The sequence below is a fragment of the Sciurus vulgaris genome (genome assembly GCF_902686455.1).
Source record: "Sciurus vulgaris genome assembly, chromosome: 5".
NCBI classification, from domain to species: Eukaryota; Metazoa; Chordata; class Mammalia; order Rodentia; family Sciuridae; genus Sciurus; species Sciurus vulgaris.
In genome coordinates this window covers 65,440,544-65,464,251 of record NC_136465.1, presented here as the reverse complement: position 1 = coordinate 65,464,251, position 23,708 = coordinate 65,440,544, and the positions used below count along the sequence as shown (strand labels likewise).

At 37.0% G+C, this 23,708-nt stretch overlaps 1 protein-coding gene across 5 annotated transcripts in view; it reads left to right on the top strand.

Annotated features, from left to right (window-relative positions):
* Positions 1-23,708, top strand: part of BCL2L13 (BCL2 like 13) — a 100,289-nt gene that overhangs the window by 43,506 nt on the left and 33,075 nt on the right. For 4 of the 5 annotated variants that reach the window (XR_013763850.1, XM_079140237.1, XM_079140236.1 and 1 more), the window contains exon 3: positions 20,731-20,838. The exons of the other annotated variant lie outside the window; for it this stretch is intronic. Coding sequence is in view for 3 of the 4 variants with exons in the window: in XM_079140237.1 (XP_078996363.1) it covers positions 20,731-20,838 (108 nt within the window). In the remaining variant the exon portion in view is untranslated. The remainder of the gene's footprint in view (positions 1-20,730; positions 20,839-23,708) is intronic. 5 annotated transcript variants of the gene reach the window in all.

Sequence of the window (23,708 nt, the reverse complement as noted above, 5' to 3'; positions counted from 1 at the left end):
TAGTACCCATATACATAATAGGATCAACAAATGTCCAGTTTGTCCAGGATTAAGAAAAATTAGAGAAATCCTGGGCAAACATAGACAACTTGGTCACCCTTATACCTACGTCTCCACCAACCTAAATTGTTATTTATGTTATTTCTTATTTGTAACAGACTCCATGCTCCACAAAAACTAGTCTTTTTCAATCCATTAATGAAGACTGTATTTTACCACCTTGTTACCTGCTGACATAAAAGTTTTTTTTTTTTCTACCCAAATGTAGGTGATTTTAAAATTGGGTAATTATTCTTCCCATTGTTTTCCCTGTAAGTTCAAGTACAAAGTAATTGTGTGTGTGCATATATATATATATGCACACACATACACAAACATTCATAAGCTACCTTCTTAATGGGAAATATTGGTTTCTTAATTGATGTCTTTGCTATTTTGCTATCCTGTTTGTTCTCTAAAATGTAAGCTAGAACTCACTTGCCTTGCTTTTATAAATAGGATCTGCTGTAACACCCATTGTTGTAATGTGGGTAGGGTTTGGTTTCAAGTTCATTAAACAGTGAGTGTGAACTGTCGAGTGAGGTGGTGCTATTCGTGATTCAGAATTGTTAAGCCGTGAGTGAACTGTGGGCCTGTCTGAACCATCTCTAAGCTCAGATGTGCCCCTCGGAGAACTCTCGGTGTAATCTTATCGATCAGAGACTCCTGCCTTGCCTTGGCAAACGTCCTGCGCAGAGAATCTGTGATACCCACGAAATTTATTGGCTCAGACAGCCCTGGGTTCAAACTCTACTCCCTGGAAGTAGAGCGAGGCACCAATGTAGCAACTGGCCTTGTGGCGCCAGCTGCCTGGAGGAGGAAGAATTACTGCGCAAGTAATAAGTCCGCAATCAAGCCAGCTTCCCCACAGCCTCTCACTTCTTATTAACCCTGAAGAACCCCTCCTCACAATAAATTCCTTTGGTGTGTTCCTCTATAGATGAAGATTTCACGGACTTTTTCCCCTTTGTTGGGATCAGACCCATCAGGTCTTTTCCTTTCCACCCATCAAGCGCCCGCTTTAAAAAAATATTTTCTGTGTCTTTTGCATTATTTCTTGATATTACTTTTTCAGACTTTTATTTCCAGGCAACCCACACCTCCGAGGGTTGCTTACTCCCTCCCAGCGTGACTGAGACACAATCTCTGTCATATTACATATCCTTTGTTATTTCCTTAGTGAGTCATGTATTGGGTACAGATTTTCCATAAATAACTGTTACACATTTCATCAGAACTAGTTAAGTTTTCTATACTCATGCTAGTTTGGGTTGCATATAGTCAACCCTATTCTGTGATTAGTAAAAATCCTCCTGGTTTGAGTATCTTTTGCCAAATGATAAATTTTGTTATGATCAAGTTAGCATATATTAACATGAAGCTCCTTGATTCTGTGGTACTTAGTATGAATTTGTGTGTGTGTGTGTGTGTGTGAGAGAGAGAGAGAGAGAGAGAGAGAGAGAGAGAGAGAGAGAGAGAGAGAGAGAGACAGACAGACAGGCAACCCAGAAACTGAACCCAGGGCTTTGCACATACTAGGCAAACACTTTATCTCTGAGCTACAACCTTAGCTTTTATTTATTTATTTAGGTACCAGGGATTGAACCTAGGGGCACTTAAGGACTGAGCTACATCTCCAGTTCTTTTTTTAAAATATTTTTTAGTTGTAAGTGGACACAATGCCTTTATTTTATTTATTTATTTTTATATGATGTTGAAGATTGAACCCAGTGCCTCACACGTACTAGGCAAGCCACAACCCCAACTCCTCTAGTCCTTTTTATATTTTATTTAGAGGCAGAGTCTTGCTGAGTTCTTTGGGCCTCACTAAGTTGCTAAGACTGGCTTTGAACTCATGATCTTCCTGCCTCAGCATCCTGAGCCACTGGGATTATAGGTATGTGCTACTGGGTCCATCTGTGGTAGCTCATTTCTTTTTATTACCAAATGATATTCCATTGTTTGGAAATTCCATAGTTCGTTATTCATTCATCTTTAGAAGAATATCAGTTGCTTCCAAGTCTTGGCAGTCCTGAATATAAAGCTACACAGATGAAAATTTTCAATTCATTTGGTTAAATACCAAGGAGCATAGATTTGGATTATATGGTAAGAGTATGTGTGGTTCTGTAAGACTTTGCTAAACTGTCTTCCAAAGTGTACTTTCCCACCAGTAATATATAAGAGTTTCAGTTTCTCCATATATTTTTCATTACTTGTTATATTCATAATTTTGATTATGGCTGTTCTAGTGGATGTGCTGTGATCTCTTTGAGCTTATCTCATTGTGGTTTTAATTTGTATTTTCCTAATGACTAATTATGTTGAACTTATTGACCATTTGTGTATCTTTTTTTTTTTTTTTTTTTTTTGGCAGTGCTGGGGATCGAACCCAGGGCGTTGTGCTTGTAAGGCAAGCACTCTACCAACTAAGCTATCTCCACAGCCCTCATTTGTGTATCTTTAGAGAAATGTTTATTCCTGTCCTTTTCCCTTTTAGTTGAATTATTTATCTTTTTATTGAATTGTAACAATTCTTTATGTATTACTAGACCCTTATGTAATATTAGACCCTTAACTGACATATGATTTCTGGATATTTTCTTCTGTTTTGTGACTTTCCACTTTCTTGGTTTATTATAAACAAGATTTTTATTTTGATGGAAGTTCAGTTTATCTATGCTTTCTTTGATTTCTTGTGCTTTTGGTGTCTTATCTAAGAAAGTATTGCCTAGTCATTTTCATTCTAAGAGTGCTATAGTTTTTGCTCTAAAATTTATTTCTCTTGGACATTCTGAATTAGTTTTGGGGTATGTTGTAAAGTGGGGGGTCCATATTAATTCTTTTGAATGAGTATGTTCATTGTCCCAGCACCATTTGTTGAAAAGGTTCTTTCCCCCCTTGAATGGCCTTGGTACCCTTCTCAAAACTCAACTGACCATATATATTTATTTCTGACTTCTTAATTCAATTCCATTGGTTTAAAATCCTGTTTTTATACTATCTTGATCACTATAACTTTCTAGTAAACTTTGAAACTGAGAGGTCCTCTAACCTGTTCCTTTTTCAAGATTACTTCGGCTTTTATGGCTATTGCAATTCCAAGTGAATTTTGGAATTGGCCTGTTTACTTCCTGGCCCAGTAAGGTATCATATGGGTTATTTGTTTTTGCTCTTTAATAAACAATTGGGGGCTGTGGTTGTGGCTCAGTGGCAGAGTACTTGCCTAGCATATGTGAAGCACTGGGTTTAATCTTTAGCACTGCATACAAAAATAAGCAAGTAAAATAAAGGCATGTTGCCAGGTCCATGGCACACAGCTCTAATCCCAGCAGCTTGGAAAGCTGAAGCAGGTGGAGAGTTCAAAGCCAACCTCAGCAAAAGTGAGGCGCTAAGCAACTCAGTGAGACCCTGTCTCTAAATAAAATACAAAATAGGGCTGGGTATGTGGCTCAATGATTGAGTGTCCCTGAGTTCAATCCCTGGTTACCCCCCCCCCCCCCAATAAATAGATAAATAAAGGCATGCTGTTCATCTACAACTATGAAAAAATTAAGATAAATGAATAAATAATTGAACCATGTTGTCCGTATGTGAAGTAGACATTTTAAATTTGATTGTAGTGGGCTGGGGTTGTAGCTCAGTGGTAGACTACTTGCCTAGCATGTGTGAGGCACTGGGTTTGATTCTCAGCACAACATATAAATAAATAAAACAAAGGTCCTTTGACAACTAAAAATATATTTTAAAATTAAATTTGATTATACTTAATTGGGTTGTCTATAGTGTTATTTGCCAAAGCTAATTGCCTGAATACATATTAAAACAAAGATCATGGAGCACTAACCTAGACCCACAGAACTAAATACCCCATGCTGGGGCCTGGGGATATTTAAATATGTTCTATAGGTAACTTTTTGTGTGTGCTAGAGATTGAACCTGGGGTCTTACACATGCTAGATAAGCACTCTGCCACTTGCTACATACCTAGCTACCTTTTTAAAAAATTGAGTCAGGGTCTTGCTAATTTGCCCAGCCTGGCCTTGAACTTGTGATCTTTTTTCCTCAGTCTCCTGAGTTGCTGGGATTATAGTTATGCACCACCTTGCCCAGCCTTTAGCTAATTTTGATGTGTCACAGTTTGAGGAACCATAGATTTAGAAAGTATTTTACTTGAGAAGTCTACGTATTCAACTAGTCAAAACTTGTTAATCTGATATTCACTTTGAAAGCTCTGCATGAATTTCAGGGCTGGAATATGATCTCAATTGCCGACTCACCTGACTCTTCATTTGAAACCTCTGAGGCAGGTGGAATTTGTTGAATTAACATCTGTTTATCTTTGAAATATTTTCCCCTGGGTTTATAGAGCAGGGTTTATGGTACATTGGCCATACTGTGTAGTGCTATGCTTTAGAAAGTCTGGATGGAGAGGATTAATTAAATGAAAATCACTGAATTCTGTCTGTGTCATGGGTTAGCTAAATAAATAGCCTTTTGTGTCCTAACAGTAGTAGACTTTTTCTTTCCACATGGTTTATTATCAAGTATGACAACTTGTCATGTATAATCAACATCACATTAGTCTCATGAGAATAGGTATTCCTTTAATCAGCTGCTTTCTTTAATCTGGTGGGGTGAGCCATAAGGTAACCAAGACATTTTTATCATTTTCTTTGTGAGATAGTGGTGGTATTGGTGGTGGTACAATAAACTGTGTGGGTATATGGGTGTTTGGAGTGTACAGGTTTTCTAAAAAGAGGTGACAGATGGCAGATAAAGCATTCATGTGTTCCTTGCTTGTCATAGTACATCAAAAATTATGTGTTCTTGGTTTCAGTAATAATTTTGCTTACTAGAAGAGTTAATTTCTAATCTGTCTCACCATGATTTATTGGAACCTGGGCAAATTGTTTGAATTCCAAATCCATATTCTTCACATTATGAGGAGTATGGACTAGACCATCTTTACAGACTATAAATCTAAACCCAGGGGCTGGGGTTGTAGCTCAGTGGTAGAGTACTTACCTAGCATATGTGAGGCACTGGGTTCAATTCTCAGCATTGCCTGCAAATAAATAAAATAAGAAATAAAAGTTCTATTGATAACTAAAAAAATTTTTTAAAAAAATCTAAATTTAGTCAGGTGCAGTGGCACATGCCTGTAATCGCAGCAGCTCAGGATGCTGAGGCAGGAGGATTGCAAGTTCAAAGCCAGTCTCAGCAAAAGCAAGGCATTAAGCAACTCAGTGAGACCTTGTTTCTAAATAAAATACAAAATAGGCTGGGGATGTATCTCAATGACCAAGTGCCCCTGAGTTCAATCCCTGGTACTCCCACAAAAAAATCTAAATCTACAATTCTGATTTGTTCATTGTTTAAAACTCTCATAAGCATGGAGAAAATAGTTGAGGTCCAATCCTTTCCTTTGTTTTTCCCATTCTTTATCATAAGCCATTACCAGAAATAATCTATTTATTGTACTATGTATATAGTTGATCTGTTCTCATGTTCTCTCATGCAAAATGACTTCTCATTTTATTTCTTTTAATGTTTATCATTTAAGTAACCTTAAAATATATAGATGACATATTTTAGTCCTCTGAATTTATATATAACTTTTATTTATTTATTTATTTTTTGTGGTGCTGGGGTTCGAACCCAGGGCCCTGTGCTTGCAAGGCAAGCACTTTACCAACTGAGCTATCTCCCTAGCCCAAACTCTTATTTTTGTTAAAATTTATATATGTAGGGCTGGGGTTGTAGCTTATTGGTAGAGTGCTTGCCTAGTATGTGTGAGGCACTGGGTTTGATCCTCAGCACCACATAAAAATAAATAAATAAAATAAAGGTATTGTGTTCATCTACAACTAAAAAATATTTTTAAAAAAGTTATATGTAAATCCAAAGGGGTTTCTTAAGGGTCCTCTCTCTTCATCAAGGTTGTCATATATAACTAGATAATGCAGTGAGGTTTTAATCTATACCTGTTCATTATAATCTTTTAAGTCTGTATCACATTAGATATTGGTAGGTACCACTTTTCCATGTTTGAGAACTTATTTAGTCCATGCTGACACAAGTATTATAAATGTCAAATATCTCAAAAATGTTTCCAACCTGGTCAGAATAATAATAAAGTATAAAATCATCAAACAATATAGGATAGTATATATTCAGGTGTTACACTATGTCTCAGACTAAATGATATCAAAAATATTTCACTGACCTTTAAACAAACAAGCCATGAAAATATCATGAAGAAATAGACTTAAATTGGACCTTGAATGTTGGACCAAATTTGAATAATCAGGAAAGGAAGCGCAGTCTGTGTAAGGTAAAAATGTAACATAATGTGTTTTGTTTGTTGGAGTAAAGAAATTGGCAACAAGTTCAATACTGAATTTAAAAAAAACTGTTTTTAGTTGTAGTTGTCATTTATTTTTATGTGGTATTAAATCAAACCCAGTGCCTCACACATACGAGGCAAGCGCTCTACCTCTGAGCCGCCACAACCCTAGCCCCTGGATTTTTTTTTTTTTTTTTTTTTAAGAAAAAAAAAATTTATTTTGAGACAGGGTCTTACTAAGTTGCTGAAGCTATCCTCCAACTTGGGATCCTCCTGCCTCAGCCACCTGATTCACTGGGATTACAGGCATGCACCACCCCATCCAGTTCAATGCTGGATTTTTAAAAATTCCTCACATATAATGGAAAAATCTAAATAATAAATAAAATCAGAAATAGGAACACTGCACATTTCCATGATGGGAACAGCAGAACATAGATATGTAATCTGTAAGGTTTTGCACAGTTACACTAGCATTGAGCAGTAAATTTTGGTTCTTAGAGACAGGGGGAAAAAAGTAGAAGGATATTTTGTTGCAGAATACTTTGTTTTATAACTAGAAGCAACATACACTATTTTGATTTGGGTAGAACATAGTTTTTCAAATTCCCCATCCTCCATGGCAGCAAGGCATGGTGGCACGGGTCTATAATCCCAGCTACTCAGGAAACTGAGGCAGGAGGATCTTAAGTTTGTGGCCAGCCTGAGCAACTTAGCAAGACCCTGTCCAAAAATAAAAAGGGCTGGGGATATCATTCGGTGATAGTTTCTCTGGGTTCAGTTCTCAAAAAGATTTTATAGTGTTATAGGGCACAGGGAGTGCAATAGAAAAGGTCAATATCAAATATGATATTAGGCTTCAAAACACTGTTTCTTAATGTGATTTTGTATAAAGCAAAGGAAATGACACCACAATGCAATTCAGTTAACTGGTAGTCAAACACTATCACTACTTTAGGGACAAGGATTATCTGTGTGTACTTTTCGGATGGTCCAGATTAATATGTGATAACATCTAGAATGTAGAAGAATGAAGACTGTATTCAGGAAATCTGGTGTTTCAGGTCATGTGAGGAAATCTTATAAAAAATTAAATTCAATGAGTGTTCTCTGGCTTGGGTCTGAAATGTTCAGGTTTTCTGTTTCTGATTAAGGGCAATTCAAGAGCAAAACAGTACATGTTAAAATTGAAGTACTTTGGTGGAATTGAGAGATCTAACCATACTTTTCTCAACTTGATTGTTATCCTCCTCCTGTCATTGAAGTATGTTTGGAATGTCAGTAGGCAAAAGAAGGATTTATCTTAAAAGCACTGTTGTTCACTGTAGACCTTGACAATGATTTGATCAAAATTCTTACATTATTGAGTATGGGAGAGATTATTGTAGCCTGGAAAAAAATTTAAAGCAACTATGTTAGAGGCAAGCTACCCCAAAACATGGAAGACCATGAAACATCTGGTATTCAAGAATGTAGAACTTCCCTGATTAATTTGTTGAACAGTGTACAGTTAAAGAAGACAACAAGAATTGGGGATGTTGTTCAGTGGTAGGGCACTTTCCTGCCATTCATGAGGCCCTGGGTTTAATCCTAGCAGGACAGGGAGAGGAGTGAGAGAGGGAGAGATAGAGGGAGAAGGAGAGAGAAAAGAAAAAGAATAAAACAAACTAGGGGCTGGAGAGATAGCTCAGTTGGTAGAGTGCTTGCCTTGTAAACATAAGACCCTGGGTTCGATCCCCAGTACCCAAAAAAAAGGGATAAAACAAGTGAACTTAGGTGGTTTTGTTTGTTTTCTTTTCTGGTTTGTTTGTTTGTTTGTTTGTTTGTTTTTACTTATTGATGGATCTTTATTTTATTCATTTATTAATGTGTGGAGCTGAGAAGTGAACCCAGTGCCTCACACATGCTAGGCAAGCCTCTACAACCGAGCCATAATCCCAACCCAATTTAGGTGTTTAAATTATTGCTGTTTAGTTGATTTTTGATAAGATTTCTCCAGGCCAGCCTCAACCTTCTTTTGCTCCTGCCTAAGTCTCCTGAGTAGTTGGAATTATACAGGTTTATGCCACTGTGCCCAGCTTCTGAGTTTCTTAATACCAATCAGTTAAATTCTATATTCAATCAGTTGGACATATCCTTAGGGAAGAAAAGATTTTTTTTATCCCTGGCATTGTCTAAACTGTCAGAAAATTGTACTCATTCTTTTTTTTAAATTTATTTTTATTGTAAACAAATGGGATACATTCTAATTGGGGTGAGATGGAATCTTAGTGTAGTTTTGATTTGCATTTCTCTTATTACTAAAGATGGTGAACATTTTTTCATATATTTGTTGATTGCTTGTAGATCATCTGTGAAGTGTCTGTTCATATCCTTAGCCCATTTGTTGATTGGGTTATTTGTATTCTTGGTGTAGAGTTTTTTGAGTTCTTTATATGTTCTGGAAATTAGTGCTCTATCTGAAGTATGAGTGGCAAAGATATTCTCCCACTCTGTAGGCTCTCTCTTCGCATTGCTGATAGTTTCCTTTGCTGAGAGAAAGCTATTTAGTTTGAATCTATCCCAGTTATTGATTCTTGCTTCTATTTCTTGTGCTATGGGAGTTTCATTCTTCCTGCTAAGGATTGCTTTAGCTATTCTGGGTTTCTTATTCTTCCAGATGAATTTCATAATTCCTTGCTCTATTTCTGTAAGTTACATCATTGGGATTTTAATTGGAATTGCATTGAATCTGTATAGCATCTTTTGGTAGTATGGCCATTTTGACAATATTAATTCTGCCTATCCAAGAACATGGGAGATCTTTCCATCTTCTAGGGTCTTCCTCAATTTCTTTCTTCAATGTTTTGAAGTTTTCATTGTTTGGTTAGATAGATTCCCAAGTATTTTAGTTTTTTTTTGAGGCTGTTGCAAATGGAGTTGTTTTCCTCATTTCCCTTTCAGCTGCTTCATCGCTTGCGTATAAAAATACTTTAGATTTATGCGTGTTGATTTCATAGCCTATTTTGGTGAATTTAGTGATGAGGTCTAGAAGTTTTCTGAAGGAGTTTTTTTGGATCCTCTAAATATAGAATCATGTCATCAGCAAATAGTGACAGCTTCAGTTCCTCTTTTCCTATTCGTATCCCTTTAATTTCTTTAGTCTGCCTAATTGCTCTGGCTAGAGTTTTGAGGACAATGTTGAATAGAAGTGGTGAAAGAGGACATCCCTGTCTTGTTCCCATTTTTAAAGGGAATGGTTTCAGTTTTTCTCCATTAAGAATGATGTTGTCCATGGGCTTAGTATAAATAGCCTTTACAATGCTCAGGTATGTTCCTACTATCCCTATTTTTTCTAGTGTTTTGAGTATGAAGGGGTGTTGTATTTTGTCGACCGCTTTTTCTGTGTCAATTGAAATAACCATATGATTCTTATCCTTAAGTCTATTGACAAGATGGATTACATTTATTGATTTATGGATGTTAAACCATCCTTTCATTCCAGGGATGAACCCCTCTTGATCGTGGTGCACAATTGTCTTAATATGTTTTTGGATATGGTTTGCCAATATTTTGTTAAGGATCTTTGCATCTATATTCATCAAGGATATTGGTCTAAAATTTTTTTTCCTTTATGTGTCTTTTCCTGGTTTGGGTATGAGGGTGATATTAGCTTCATAGAATGAGTTTGGTAGGGTACCCTCTTTTCTATTTCCTGGAATACTTTGAGAAGTATTGCAATGAATTCTTCCTTGAAGGTCTTGTAGAACTCGGCTGAAAATCCATCTGGTCCTGGGCTTTTCTTGGATGGTAGGTTTTTAATGGCTTCTTCTAGTTCATTGCTTGATATTGATCTGTTTAAATTGTGTATGTCCTCCTGGTTCAGTTTGGGAGGAGCATATGTCTCTAGAAATTTGTCAATGTCTTCGGTATTTTCTATTTTGTTGGAATATAGATTTTCAAAGTAGCTTCTCATTATGTTTTGTATCTCAGTGGTTTCTGTCATGATATTTCCTTTTTTATCACCAAATTTAGTAATTTGAGTTTTCTCTCCCCTCTTTGTTAGTGTGGCTAAGGGTTTGTCTATTTTGTTTACTTTCTCAAAGAACCAACTTTTTGTTTTGTCAATTTTTTGAATTGTTTCTTTTGTTTCAATTTCATTGATTTCATCTCTGATTTTAATTATTTCCTCTCTTCTACTACTTTTGGTGTTGTTCTGTTCTTCTTTTTCTAGGACTTTGAGCTGTAATATTAGGTCACTTACTTGTTGACTTTTTATTCTTTTCTGGAATGCACTCCATGCAATGAATTATCCTCTTAGTACTGCTTTCATAGTGTCCCAGAAATTTTGATATGTTGTATCATCATTCTCATTGACCTCTAAGAATTTTTTTTTTATTGTAAACAAATGGGATACATGTTGTTTCTCTGTTTGTACATGGCGTAAAGGCATACCATTTGTGTAATCATAAATTTACATAGAGTAATGTTGTTTGATTCATTCTGTTATTTTTTCCCTTCCCCCCACCCCTCCCACCCCTCTTTACCCTCTATACAGTGCTTCCTTCCTCCATACTTGCCCCCCTCCCTAACCCTAACTCTAACCCTAACACTAACCCTTCCCTCCCCCCCATTATGTGTCATCCTCCATTTATTAGCGATATCATTCGTCCTTTGGCTTTTTGAGATTGGCTTATCTCACTTAGCATGATATTCTCCAATTTCATCCATTTGCCTGCAAATGCCATAATTTTATCATTCTTCATGGCTGAGTAATATTCCATTGTATATATATACCACAGTTTCTTTATCCACTCATCAATTGAAGGGCATCTAGGTTGGTTCCACAGTCTGGCTATTGTGAATTGAGCAGCTATGAACATTGATGTGGCTGTATCTCTGTAGTATGCTGATTTTAAGTCCTTTGGGTATAGGCCAAGGAGTGGGATAGCTGGGTCAAATGGAGGGTCCATTCCAAGTTTTCTAAGGAATCTCCACACTGCTTTCCATAGTGGCTGCACTAATTTGCAGCCCCACCAGCAATGTATGAGTGTACCTTTCTCCCCACATCCTCGCCAACATCTGTTGTTGCTCGTATTCTTGATAATCGCCATTCTAATTGGGGTGAGATGGAATCTTAGGGTGGTTTTGATTTGCATTTCTTTTATTACTAGAGATATTGAACATTTTTCCATATGTTTGTTGATTGCTTGTAGATCTTCTTCTGTGAAGTGTCTATTCATTTCCTTAGCCCATTTGTCGACTGGATTATTTGAATTCTTGGAGTAGAGTTTTTTGAGTTCTTTATAGATTCTGGAGATTAGTGCTCTATCTGAAGTATGATTGGCAAAGATATTCTCCCACTCTGTAGGCTCTTTCTTTGCATTGCTGATAGTTTCTTTTGCTGAGAGAAAGCTTTTTAGTTTGAATCTATCCCAGTGGTTGATTCTAGCTTTTATTTCTTGTGTTATGGGAGTCCTGTTAAGGAAGTCTGATCCTAGACCAACAAGGTGAAGATTTGGACCTACTTTTTCTTCTATAATCTGCAGGGTCTCTGGTCTGATTCCGAGGTCCTTAATCCATTTTGAGTTTAGTTTCGTGCATGGTGAGAGATATGGGTTTAGTTTCATTCTGTTGCATATGGATTTCCAATTCTCCCAGCACCATTTGTTGAAGAGGCTATCTTTTCTCCATTGCATATTTTTGGCACCTTTGTCTAGTATGAGAAAATTGTATTTATTTGGGTTTGTGTCCATGTCCTCTATTCTGTACCATTGATCTACCTTTCTATTTTGGTACCAATATCATGCCGTTTTTGTTACTATTGCTTTGTAGTAGAGTTGAAGATCTGGTATTGCAATACCCCCTGTTTCACTCTTCCTGCTAAGGATTGCTTTAGCTATTCTGGGTTTCTTATTCTTCCAGATGAATTTCATAATTGCTTGCTCTATTTCTGTAAGGTACGTCATTGGGATTTTAATTGGAATTGCATTGAATTTGTATAGCACTTTAGGTAGTATGGCCATTTTGACAATATTAATTCTTCCTATCCAAGAACATGGAAGATCTTTCCATCTTCTAAGGTGTTCTTTAATTTCTTTCTTTAGTGTTGTATAGTTCTCATTGTAGAGGTCTTTCACCTCTTTTGTGAGATTGATTCCCAAGTATTTTATTTTTTTCGAGGCTATTTTGAATGGGGTAGTTTTCCTAATTTCTCTTTCTGAAGATTCATCACTTATGTATAAAAATGCGTTGGATTTATGGGCATTGATCTTGTAACCTGCTACTTTACTGAATTCACTTGTGAGTTCTAAGAGTTTTCTAGTGGAATTTCCAGGTTCCTCTAAATATATAATCATGTCATCAGTGAACAGGGATAGTTTGAGTTCTTCTTTTCCAATTCGTATCCCTTTAATTTCTTTGGTTTGTCTAATTGCTCTGGCCAGAGTCTCAAGAACGATGTTGAATAGAAGTGGTGAAAGAGGGCATCCCTGCCTTGTTCCAGTTTTTAGGGGGAATGCTTTCAGTTTTTCACCATTTAGAATGATATTAGCCATGGGCTTAGCATAAATGGCCTTTACAATGTTAAGGAATATTCCCACTATCCCTATTTTTTCTAGTGTTTTGAGCATGAAGGGGTGCTGTATTTTATCAAATGCTTTTTCTCTAAGAATTTTTTAATCTCCTCCCTGATGTTTTCTGTTATCCATGTTTCATCCAATAGCATATTACTTAGTGTCTAGTTGTTGCAGTAATTTCTGTTTTTTATTTTGTCATTGATTTCTTATTTCATTCCATTATGATCTGATAGAACACAAGGCAGTATCTCTATTCTTTTGCATTTCCTAAGGGCTGCTTTGTGGCATAACATATGGTCTATTTTCGAGAAGGTTTCATGTGCTGCTGAGAAGAAAGTGAATCCGCTCATTGATGGATGGAATATTCTATATATGTCTATTAAATCTAAGTTATTGATTGTGTTATTGAGTTCTATGGTTTCTTTGTTTGTTTTTTGTTTGGAAGATCTATCTGGTGGTGACAATGGTGCATTAAAGTCACCCAGAATTATTGTGTTGTGGTCTATTTGATTCTTGAAATTGAGAAGGATTTGTTTGATGTACAGGGATGCACCATTGTTTGGGGCATACATATTTACTATCGTTATGTCTTCCATATTTATGGTTTCCTTAAGCAGTATGAAATGTCCTTCTTTATCCCTTCTGACTAACTTTGACTTGAAGTCCACTTTATCTGATATAAGGATGGAAACCACCGCTTTTTTACTGGGTCCATGTGCGTGTGAGATTTTTTCCCATCCTTTCATCTTTAGTCTGTGGATGTCTTTTTTTATGAGATGAGTCTCTTGCAGGCAGCATATTGTTGGATCTTTCTTTTTAATCCATTCTACCAGTCTATGTCTTTTGATTGAGGAGTTTAGGCCATTAATGTTCAGGGTTATTATTGAGATATGATTTGTATTCCCAGTCATTTGGGCTTATTTTTGGTTTTTAAGTTGGCTTGGTTTCTCCTTTGAGTGGTTTTTCTCTAGGGTAGTTCTTCCCTTTGCTGACCTACATTGTTGTTTTTCATTTCCTCCTCATGGAATACTTTGTTGAGAACATTCTGTAGTGCAGGCTTTCTATTTGTAAATTCTTTTAACTTTTGTTTACCATGGAAGGATTTTATTTCATCTTCAAATCTGAAGGTTAGTTTTGCTGGGTATAGGATTCTTGGTTGGCAACCATGTTCTTTCAGAGCTTGAAATATGCTGGCCCAGGCCCTTCTAGCTTTTAGATTCTGGGTTGAGAAGTCGGCTGCTATCTGTTATTGGTCTCCCCCTATATGTAATCTGATGCTTTTCTCTCATGCCTTCAAAATCCTATCTTTATTTTGAATGTTACGCATTTTAATTATAATGTGCCTTGGTGTGGATCTGTTGTGGTTTTGTGCATTTGGTGTTTTGTAAGCCTTTTGTACTTGATTTTCCATTTCATTCTTTAGGTTTGGGAAATTTTCTGATATTATTTCATTGAATAGGTTGTTCATTCCTTTGGTTTGTATCTCTGTGCCTTCCTCAATCCCAATAATTCTTAAATTTGGTCTTTTCATGATGTCCCATAGTTCTTGGAGATTCTGTTCATGATTTCTTACCATCTTCTCTGTTTGAGCAACTTTATTTTCAAGACTAAATATTTTGTCTTCATTGTCTGAGGTTCTGTTTCCCAGTGGTCTAGTCTGTTAGTGATTCTTTCCATTGAATATTTTATTTGGTTTATTGTTTTCTTCTTTTCAAGGATTTCTGTTTTGGGTTTTTTTGAGAATCTCTATCTCTTTGTTGAAATGATCTTTTGCTTCCTGCAGTTGCTCTTTCTGCTTATTGGTATTATCATTCATTGCCTGCATTTGCTCTCTTATCTCATCCTTTGCTTCGCAAATTATCTTAATCATGTATAATCTGAAGTCCTTTTCTGACATTTGTTCTAACATAGTGTCATTGGATTCTATTACTATAGAATCTAGATTTGTTTGGATCATTTTCTTCCCTTGTTTTTTCATGTTGTTCACGTATCTTACCCTCTAGCAGTGCAGATCTGGGGTATTGCAGATTTCCCCCTTATAGTGGCCCTATAGGTTTCCAAAACCTTTTCTTTAAGGGGAGATCAATATTAACAGTGCCCAGTTCAGACACTATGCAATCCTAGACCAAATAGCCCCTATGAGGACAATAACAAAAGTGTCATAATAAACAGAATGATTTGAAATATTATCTTCAGTAAAACAAACAGATTTGCAATAAGGTCTGCAGTTTTAAATGGAGGACAAAGAGGATGCAGTGGGATGTAGAATGTGGCTGTTAATGGGATAAGAAAATAATACACAGAAGTTCTAGAAAATAGAAAGGGTGAGAGTGTAATCAAAGGAAATCAGATGTTTCCATGCAAAAAAGGGAGAAAGAGACTGAGGGAACAGGTAAACAAAAGGAAAAGAGAGCAAGAAAAGTAAAGAAATAAAAACTTAAATTTTTTTCAATAAGGAGAAAAAAGAACATCTATAGTATAACAGTCATATAGTAATGAAACCTCCCAGTCTTCAGTAGCCTGAGGCATGAGAGGTACCTGACAATGAGCCTCAAGCCTCCAGCTGTCTCAGGATGTGTTTTGCCCCACCTAAAGATCGGAGCTATGGCTTCCAGGATTATCCAAGATGGCCACTCTGGCTTCGAAATGTGTTGGCAAATGGGGACCTGCAGCTCAGGGTGTGGCCGTAGTCAGCAGGAGGTCCTGGAGGCGGGATGCAGATGGTCCGGCAAGGGTCCTGGAGGTCAGGTGTGTTTGGTGGTGTTGTGGGATCCTGGAGGCCGGGTCAATTAGTCTGTTTGGGGTCCTGGTGATAGGGTGCAGTCCGTTGGTCTGGGGGTCCTGGCGGCAGGGAGCAGTCAGTCAATGTGAGGGCCCCAGAGGCAGGGAGTGGTCGGTCGTGCTGAGGGATCCTGGAGACAGTGCTCAGTCAGTCTCGCCAGGGGACCTTCGGGGCCTGGCTCTTGTCTCAAAATGGCGGCAGCCACATGTAATCAAACCTGCAGATACTGTGACAGTGAACTTTCAGGCAACAGCAGGTAGCTGGTGCTCTACTGGTGGTCGGCGATCAGTTTGCTGACTGTTGTTGGAGGATCGGGAGGTGAACCTCGTGTGCTGGGTGATGGATCTGTGTAAGGCAGAGGCGATGGACAGGGGAGAGGCAGGCAAATGGCGGATGACAGATGCCTGACAGTAAGCAGTCTGCACTCAAAAAAGGCATCGATATGCTGGCAGACTGCACGTGACCACAGCAGACGAATGGGGTAAACAGCAGGGGATCAATAAGCAGCAAAAACTGCCTCACCAAGAAACAGATATCCTCTGCTTAAAATCGGAGTTATGGAGCGACAAGGAACACAGCGTCCCTCCAGTCTGCCATCTTGGATCCCCTTCTAATTCTAACTCTTAACAGGATGGAAAGTATAGGTTCTATGTAAGCATCATTGATTAGAAATCTGTGATGAACTGATTCTGTTCATGGAGATAAGGGTTGAGGAAAGTTCATTGTCAAATAGAAACATTTTAGAGAATGAAAAGGATTGATGAGTGGGAACTACTATCTCTTGAGCATTTTTTTTTTTTAATCCCAGTGCTGGCAGTCAAACCCAGTACATGCTAGGCAAGCACTCTACCACAGAGTTACACCTCCAACTCCAGTGGACATTTTTGATGTTATAGGACTTATTTATCTTATTTCCCTTGATAGCAACCCTTGTGATAGGTATTGGTTTTCCCATTTTTTAAAATTTTATCTTTTTAAATTTTTTACAGACTGTATTTTGATTTATTGTACACAAATGGGGTACATCATTTCGTTTCTGTGGTTGTGCACAATGTAGATTCATACCATTTGTGTAATCATACATGTACATATGATAATGACGTCTGTCTCATTCCACCATTTTTCATACCTCCGCTCCCGGTTTTCCCATTTTATATAAAAGAGGCTCAAGAAGATAATTGTCCTTGTTCAAGTCTCATGTATTGATGAGTTGGAATGCCTGATGTTATCTCCCACTTTGCTGGACTACCTTCCAGGGAGTTAGAAAGGAGAGAGATAATTTTAATGAAAGCAGTAAAAGTAATTGTAACTTAATTGTCAAGTCAGTCAATCTAGTCAGATTTTCTCCTGTAGACTTTCCCTCTCTTCTCCATTCATGTAGTGAAAAGGACCTCTACATGAGAATAGCATGTACTCAGTACTTCTCATATATATTTATGGTTTTCTTATTTTGAGTAATATAAATCTGTAGGTGATAATAGGCTGTCTTTTAGACTGCACATTACACAAGTGAAGATTAAATAAGGGGCCATGAATGTCAGTGTCAGAAGACACTATCACTGATTTAGACAACCTTTCTGGTTTCTGTTACTATTCAATTATGTAAAAAAAAAAAAAAGTTTCTGGGATAGTTCTTCCAAACCACCCATCCATATGATGAGGAGGCACAGCCTAGATTCAAGTTTTATAGATTGACTGAATTCCTATTAACTTCTCCACAGTAACGATTAAACTATTCAAACTTCTGTTTCCTTCCATGTTTCCTTCTGTATTTCCTTCCTTTCTCCCTCTCTCCCTCCCTTCCCACTCCTTCCTTCCTTCCTTCCTTCCTTCCCTCCCTCCCTCCCTCCCTCCCTCCCTCCCTCCCGCCCTCTTTCTTCTTTCTTTCTTGTGCTGGGGATTGAACACAGGGCCTCAAGCCTCCTAAGTGCATGCTATACTGTTGATTTACACCTCTAGTCAGTTTCTTCATGTATAAATGGAAGTATTATTTCATCCCTTATAAGATTGACATGGAAATTAAATAACAACCATGAAATGCTTTCCATGATGCCTGTTAAATAATAGGTACCTTGTAAATGCTCACTGTTTTCCTGCTCCTCCAGATCTTACAACTGGCTGTACATAGTATATGTATACTCCAGCTATATACTTAGTTTCAGGAACTGAACAAATCATATTCAAACTTGTGTTAGGTGTTAGTACAATACTTATAAATAACAAGTACTCAGAGGTACTCAGTAAATGTTGTTCAGTGAAGGAAGGAATAATAAATAGATCCACAGCTTGCTATTCCCAATTGTCATCATGGTCATAGTCATCTTCTTTCTCCTCGTTTTCTTCCTCCTCTTCCTTTTGTTCCCTTCTTCTGTGCTGGGGACCCAAATGCTGAGCCATATCCTTAGCCCTCCAGAATTACTCTTTAAGTTTGGTCACTAAGTATCTGAATCAACATCCTTTGGATGTTAAGATAAACTTGTGAATTATCCTGAGGTCCTTGAATGGCCTCAGCTGAAAACCAGCTGGGATTATTGGTATGACTGTGAATTTGGCCCATGTCCCAGGAAGGTAGATTCTGCTGGTTTGGTTCCTTTGTTAAAAAAATTTCTGTTCACATGGAAATTTTTGCTTTGCAAGACTGAAATAATCTCAAACCAGAAAAAAGATTTATTACAGAATGAATATTTTTACATCGTAACAGGGACTCGAAATTTCTATGAAACTTTTTATTTTACTTACTTATTTTACTGTGCTGGGAATTGAACCAGGATCTTTTTGATTACTGGGGATTGAACTCAGGTACAGTCACCCACTGAGACACATCCCCAGCCCTATTTTGTATTTTATTTAGAGACAGGATCTCACTGAGTTGCTTGAAGCTGGCTTTGAACTCACAATCCTCCTGTCTCAGCCTCCTGAGCCACTGGGATCACAGATGTGACACCATGCCTGGCTTAAACCCAGGATCTTGTATGTGCTAGGCAAGTGCTCTACCTGGAGCTACAATAAGCCCTCTATGAAGATTTTTTAAAGGTATAAAAGGAACTATGCTGCTGTACCCCCAAACTGGCCCACATTTAACCTACAGAAAAACCTTTTTGTTTTTCTTTCATTCAGTTCTCTGGATATGTTAAAAATCTTTTCTTGTCAGTCCCCTATATTACCTCCTTTATTTATCTCCCTGGATCCCCTTGGTGCTGATTGTTGCTAACTGTGCAGTCGTCAGTTTACCCAATAATACAGAATTGCAGTACATTAAACAAATGAAGGAAACCGTCTTATATACTGAGAGTGGGTATGGGGAGGCCAGGAGGACAAAGGAGGAGAATTAGGTGATAGTTAACTTTTTAAACCAGTGATTATAAAGGTCTCAAGAAGGCCCATGAATGACCTGAAATTGCTTATTGAACATTCTGGGAAGAGGAGCCTTTATGTTAATTCAAATTATTTAACGAGTTGAAACCTGCCCCCCCCCAAAAAAAAAAAAAATCCTAAGAATTGCTATGATTAGAAAATTATCATCCTAGAGATAGTCCCAGACTTTTGGGTATTTGATTTTATATAACTCAGTCTCAAGCATGATGAGGGGCAGTGGAGGATAGTGGTTACAAGTCTAAGATCCTGAAACTAGACTGCTTGGCTTGGTCAAATCGCTTCCCTGTGCCTCAGTTTTCTACCTACAAAATGAAGGTAAGAATGGTACTCATCTTAAAGTGTTGTTATGAGAATTTAATATATATAAGTATACATGCATATATGCATGCATATTGCAAGTGCTTAGTATAGTACCTGGCACTTGGTATTGTCTGTTATTATGCATTGATGTCACTAAAACTGACTTGTTGGAATTTGGACTGTCAAATAATGGGTATTTGCTGCTTTCAGACTTCAGCAGTGTTTTCTTTTGTGAATTAGTGCTTGCACGGTTATGTAACTATATTGTTGCATATTTTAAAAATTAGTGGAAAATAGAAACATCAATAAAGAGATGTGATGAGCGTAATTCTCATAAATCTAATTATTGGGGGCTGGGGAGTATTATTTAGTGATACAGTGCTTGTCTAGCATATATGAAGCTCTGAGTTGAATCCCCAGCACTGCCAAAAAAAGAAGAAAAAAAAAACCCATGTAATATGATTGAGACTTTAAAAATCATTATGTCCATAGTGGTGAAACTTTAAACTCATTTATATGCCTCGTGGACTTACGCAGCTATCAACTGTGTTCAAATCTAGGGAAAAATAAAATTACAAGGCCTGTATAGAAGTATATCATTTAAAATGTGTCTAAAAATGAAAAAAAAAAAAAGAGAGAGAGACATAATTAGGGATCTTCATAATCTGAAGTGGGAAGAACATTTCCCATCACTACTATAAAATCACAATTTTTTGCTTGTGTTTTTGTTTGGTGGTGTTAGGGATCAGAACCAGGACCTCACACATCTAGGCAGATGCTCTTCCACTGAGCTACACCACAGCCCTCTTTTAGTTGACTTTATCATAGTTAGCTTTCATTCATTTCTTTTTTTAAAGAACAGGTAATATACAAAAAGAGAGAACTTATACATATTAATTTCTTAATTTCCTGTTGAGTTCATGTGTTTCTGAAGGTTCTGCTCTTTTTCTCTGTTCCTGGTAGAAACATGGAAAGATACAGGTTTATTCTTTTCTGTTTTTATCAGATTTCATTCAGCAGCAGGTTCTCTATGTTGCCCAGGCTGGACTCAAACTCATGGGCTCAAGTGATCCTTCTGCCTCAGCCTCCTGACTAGCTGGTACTACAGGCATGCACCACCACACCTGGCTCCTAGATTTCACTCTTAATAGGCCCCAAAACACCTAGTTGTTGTTGTTGTTTAGTGATTAAAGAAAGTATCTCCTAGCCTCCCTAGCCTTGACAATGTGATTTGATTTTACATTTTCTGACTGAATAGTTTAAAATACTATTGTATTCTAATGGCTTTCATCTCCTCCTTTCAATAGTAACTTTTTTGTTGGTTTCAGGGGTTCAACTAGATATAGCTTCACAATCTCTGGACCCAGAAGTATTTTTAAAAATTAAATCTGAAATTGAAGAAGAGCTAAAATCCCTGGACAAAGAAATTTCTGAAGGTCTGTTTATTCTTATATTCCTAGTTAATTAGCGGATTTTTCTGATTAGCGTGGTTTTCTGGGCTTAGTTTGATTTTCATAGTAAGGTGTTCTCAACATTATACAACCTGTCACAGGATTATAAGGATATGAAACTAGAAGGTAGCCTTTTTTCTTTCCTGAGGGACATCTTTGTAAGTTTCTCAACTATACCCAACCATTTGGATGTAGCCTTCTCTGCTGTTAATTAATGAACTAAATGATCATGTTAAGGTTCTTTCCATTCAATATGATTTGATTTGTATTTGGTACCATTATAACTAATAACAACATGAAAGAGAGGGCTTCTCGTTTTTGCATGTATGTAAACTACAGATTGTTAAAGTGTAGGTGTTATTTTTCTAGCCACATATTTTGTACTAAACACTACTACATCATAAGTTTTTAAAATAATTATCATTGTACTAGCTGTGTGAAATTCTAGTCATTAAATGACTATTTACTCAATTGTTCCCTTATTATTGAGAGGAGCATTTGGTTACTTCTGTTTTACCTTCCACAAATAATGCTATATTGAACATTTTGCTCAGTAATTTTTGAAAATAGCTTTATTGGGCTGGGAATGTGGTTCAGTGGTAAAGTACTTGCCTGGAATGCATGAAGCCCTAGGTTCAAATCCCCTAGCACCAAAAAAAAAAAAAAAAAAATCTTTATTGAAGCCAGCCTCAGCAAAAGCGAGGCACTAAGCAACTCAGTGAGACCCTGTCTCTAAATAAAATATAAAATAGGGCTGGGGATGTGGCTCAGTGGTTGAATGTCCCTTGGTTCAATCCCTGGTAATACCCCCCACCCCAAAAAAAATTTTATTGCGGTATATTTCACATATCCTTAAATTAACCCATTTAGAAAGTCCAGTTAAGTGTTTTTTATAGTATATGCACAGACTTGTACAACCATCCCCATAATCTAAATTAAGAACCCTTTCAAGGCTCCAAAAAGAAATCCTGTGTGCATTAGTAGTCACTTCCACTAGTCCCTACCCCAACCCCACCCAGAGCAATCACTGATCTGCTTTCTATTTCTGTGACTTTGCCTATTCTGGGTATATCTATAAATGGAATCATATACTATGTGGTTTTTTGTGACTGACTTCTTTTACTTAGCACAGTGTTTTTAAGGCTCATTCGTGTTACAGCAGGTATCAGTATTTCATTACTTTTTGCCATTGAATAGTATTCCATTGTGTGGATATACCATATTTTGTTTATCCATTCATCAGTTGATGGACATTGATGAACACAGAGGTTGTTTCCAATTTTTCACTATTATATATAATGCTGCTGTGAATATTCTTGTACACATTTTTAAGGGAACAGTTAATTGCTCATTTTTTTAGAGCTTTATAGTTATACACAGTTCTTGAATTCATCCCAACAAACTCATACATGCATGGAAATTGATTTCAGTTCATGATACCCCCTTTCTGTCCTCCCTTCCCTCTCCATTCTCCTTTCCTTACTCTAGACTAGACTTCCTTTTACAGTGCTGGGGATTGAACCCAGGGCTTTAAACATATTGGGGAAGTACTGTACTGCTGAGCTACATCCCCAGCCTGGCCCGATAATTTTTAATGAACAAATTTATAAATCCTGTTTATAAATCAGTTGCCTGTTAGTGGAAAACGAATATGAATAAAAATTTATAAATAATCTAAAAACCTGTTAGTCTTCTCTTTTATATTCCTTTTCTCAGCATTTTAGTTAGTTAAATTTCAGTTCTCTCTTAAGCCTTCGTGCACTTTCTTTTTTGTGTTTTTCTCTTTTGAGATAAGGTCTCACCAGTAACTCCCAGGCTCAAGTAGTCTTCCCACCTCAGCCTCTTAAGTAGCTGGGACCTTCCTGCACATTTTGATATTTAGAAGGGCTGAATAATAAAATGGGCAAAAGAGGCAGGGATTGTAGCTCAGTGGTAGAATGCTTACCTAGCACGTGTGAGGCACTGGGTTCGATCCTCAGTGCCATATAAAAGTAAATCAATAAAATAAATTTATAAAAAATAGATAAAAGGGGTAAAAGGCAGAAAGGAAAATAGAGTAACAAAAGGTTTAAATGCAATCACTTACTGAACCCTGTATTATCAGAGCTGATCATTAAAATGAATACACTAAAACTTGCTCAGACAGCAAAGTATCTGTGAACTTTGTAGGCATTTACATCTTTCTTGGAGATAAGCAAGATGTATTAAAACTTGCAGCCTTCTAGGAGCAAGCCAAGATGAATGCAATAAACATTTGATGAAAATGATTGGTAACTCTGGGGAGTAAGTATAAACTACTTGCTTTACTAGGATTCTGTACCTGCATCCGGCTTGTACCCTAGAATGACAGTCATTCTCCCTGTTCTTCCTATAGTCAGGGAATGGATAAGTCTCTGTAACATGAAGTTGGGAAGTAGAGAAGCTGGTAATTTGAACTAAGAAGAGAGAGTATGGCTACTTTTTCCATATTTGACTCTTATATAACCTTCATAGTTTCAAAATTTATCTATATGCAAAAATGATTGAGGTAGAAAGTTCATTTTAATAAGGAAATGAAAGCAATGGACTCATCGTCTGAGTTGGAATAAACTGATCATAGAGTGTGGTTTAAGAAGTGGTACATTTATAAAAACTAAAACAAAACCTTAAAAATAAATATCAAGGACTGGGGCCCAGTGTTAGAGTGCTTGCCTTGCACGTGTGAGTCACTGGGTTCAATCCTCAGCACCACAAAAAAAATAAATAAGTAAAATAAAGGTATTATTTTCATCTACAACTAAAAAAGTATTTAAAAACAAACAAACATCAAGAGAAGAATAATAGAACCTGGAGTTAACTTCCATTTATCATTCTGA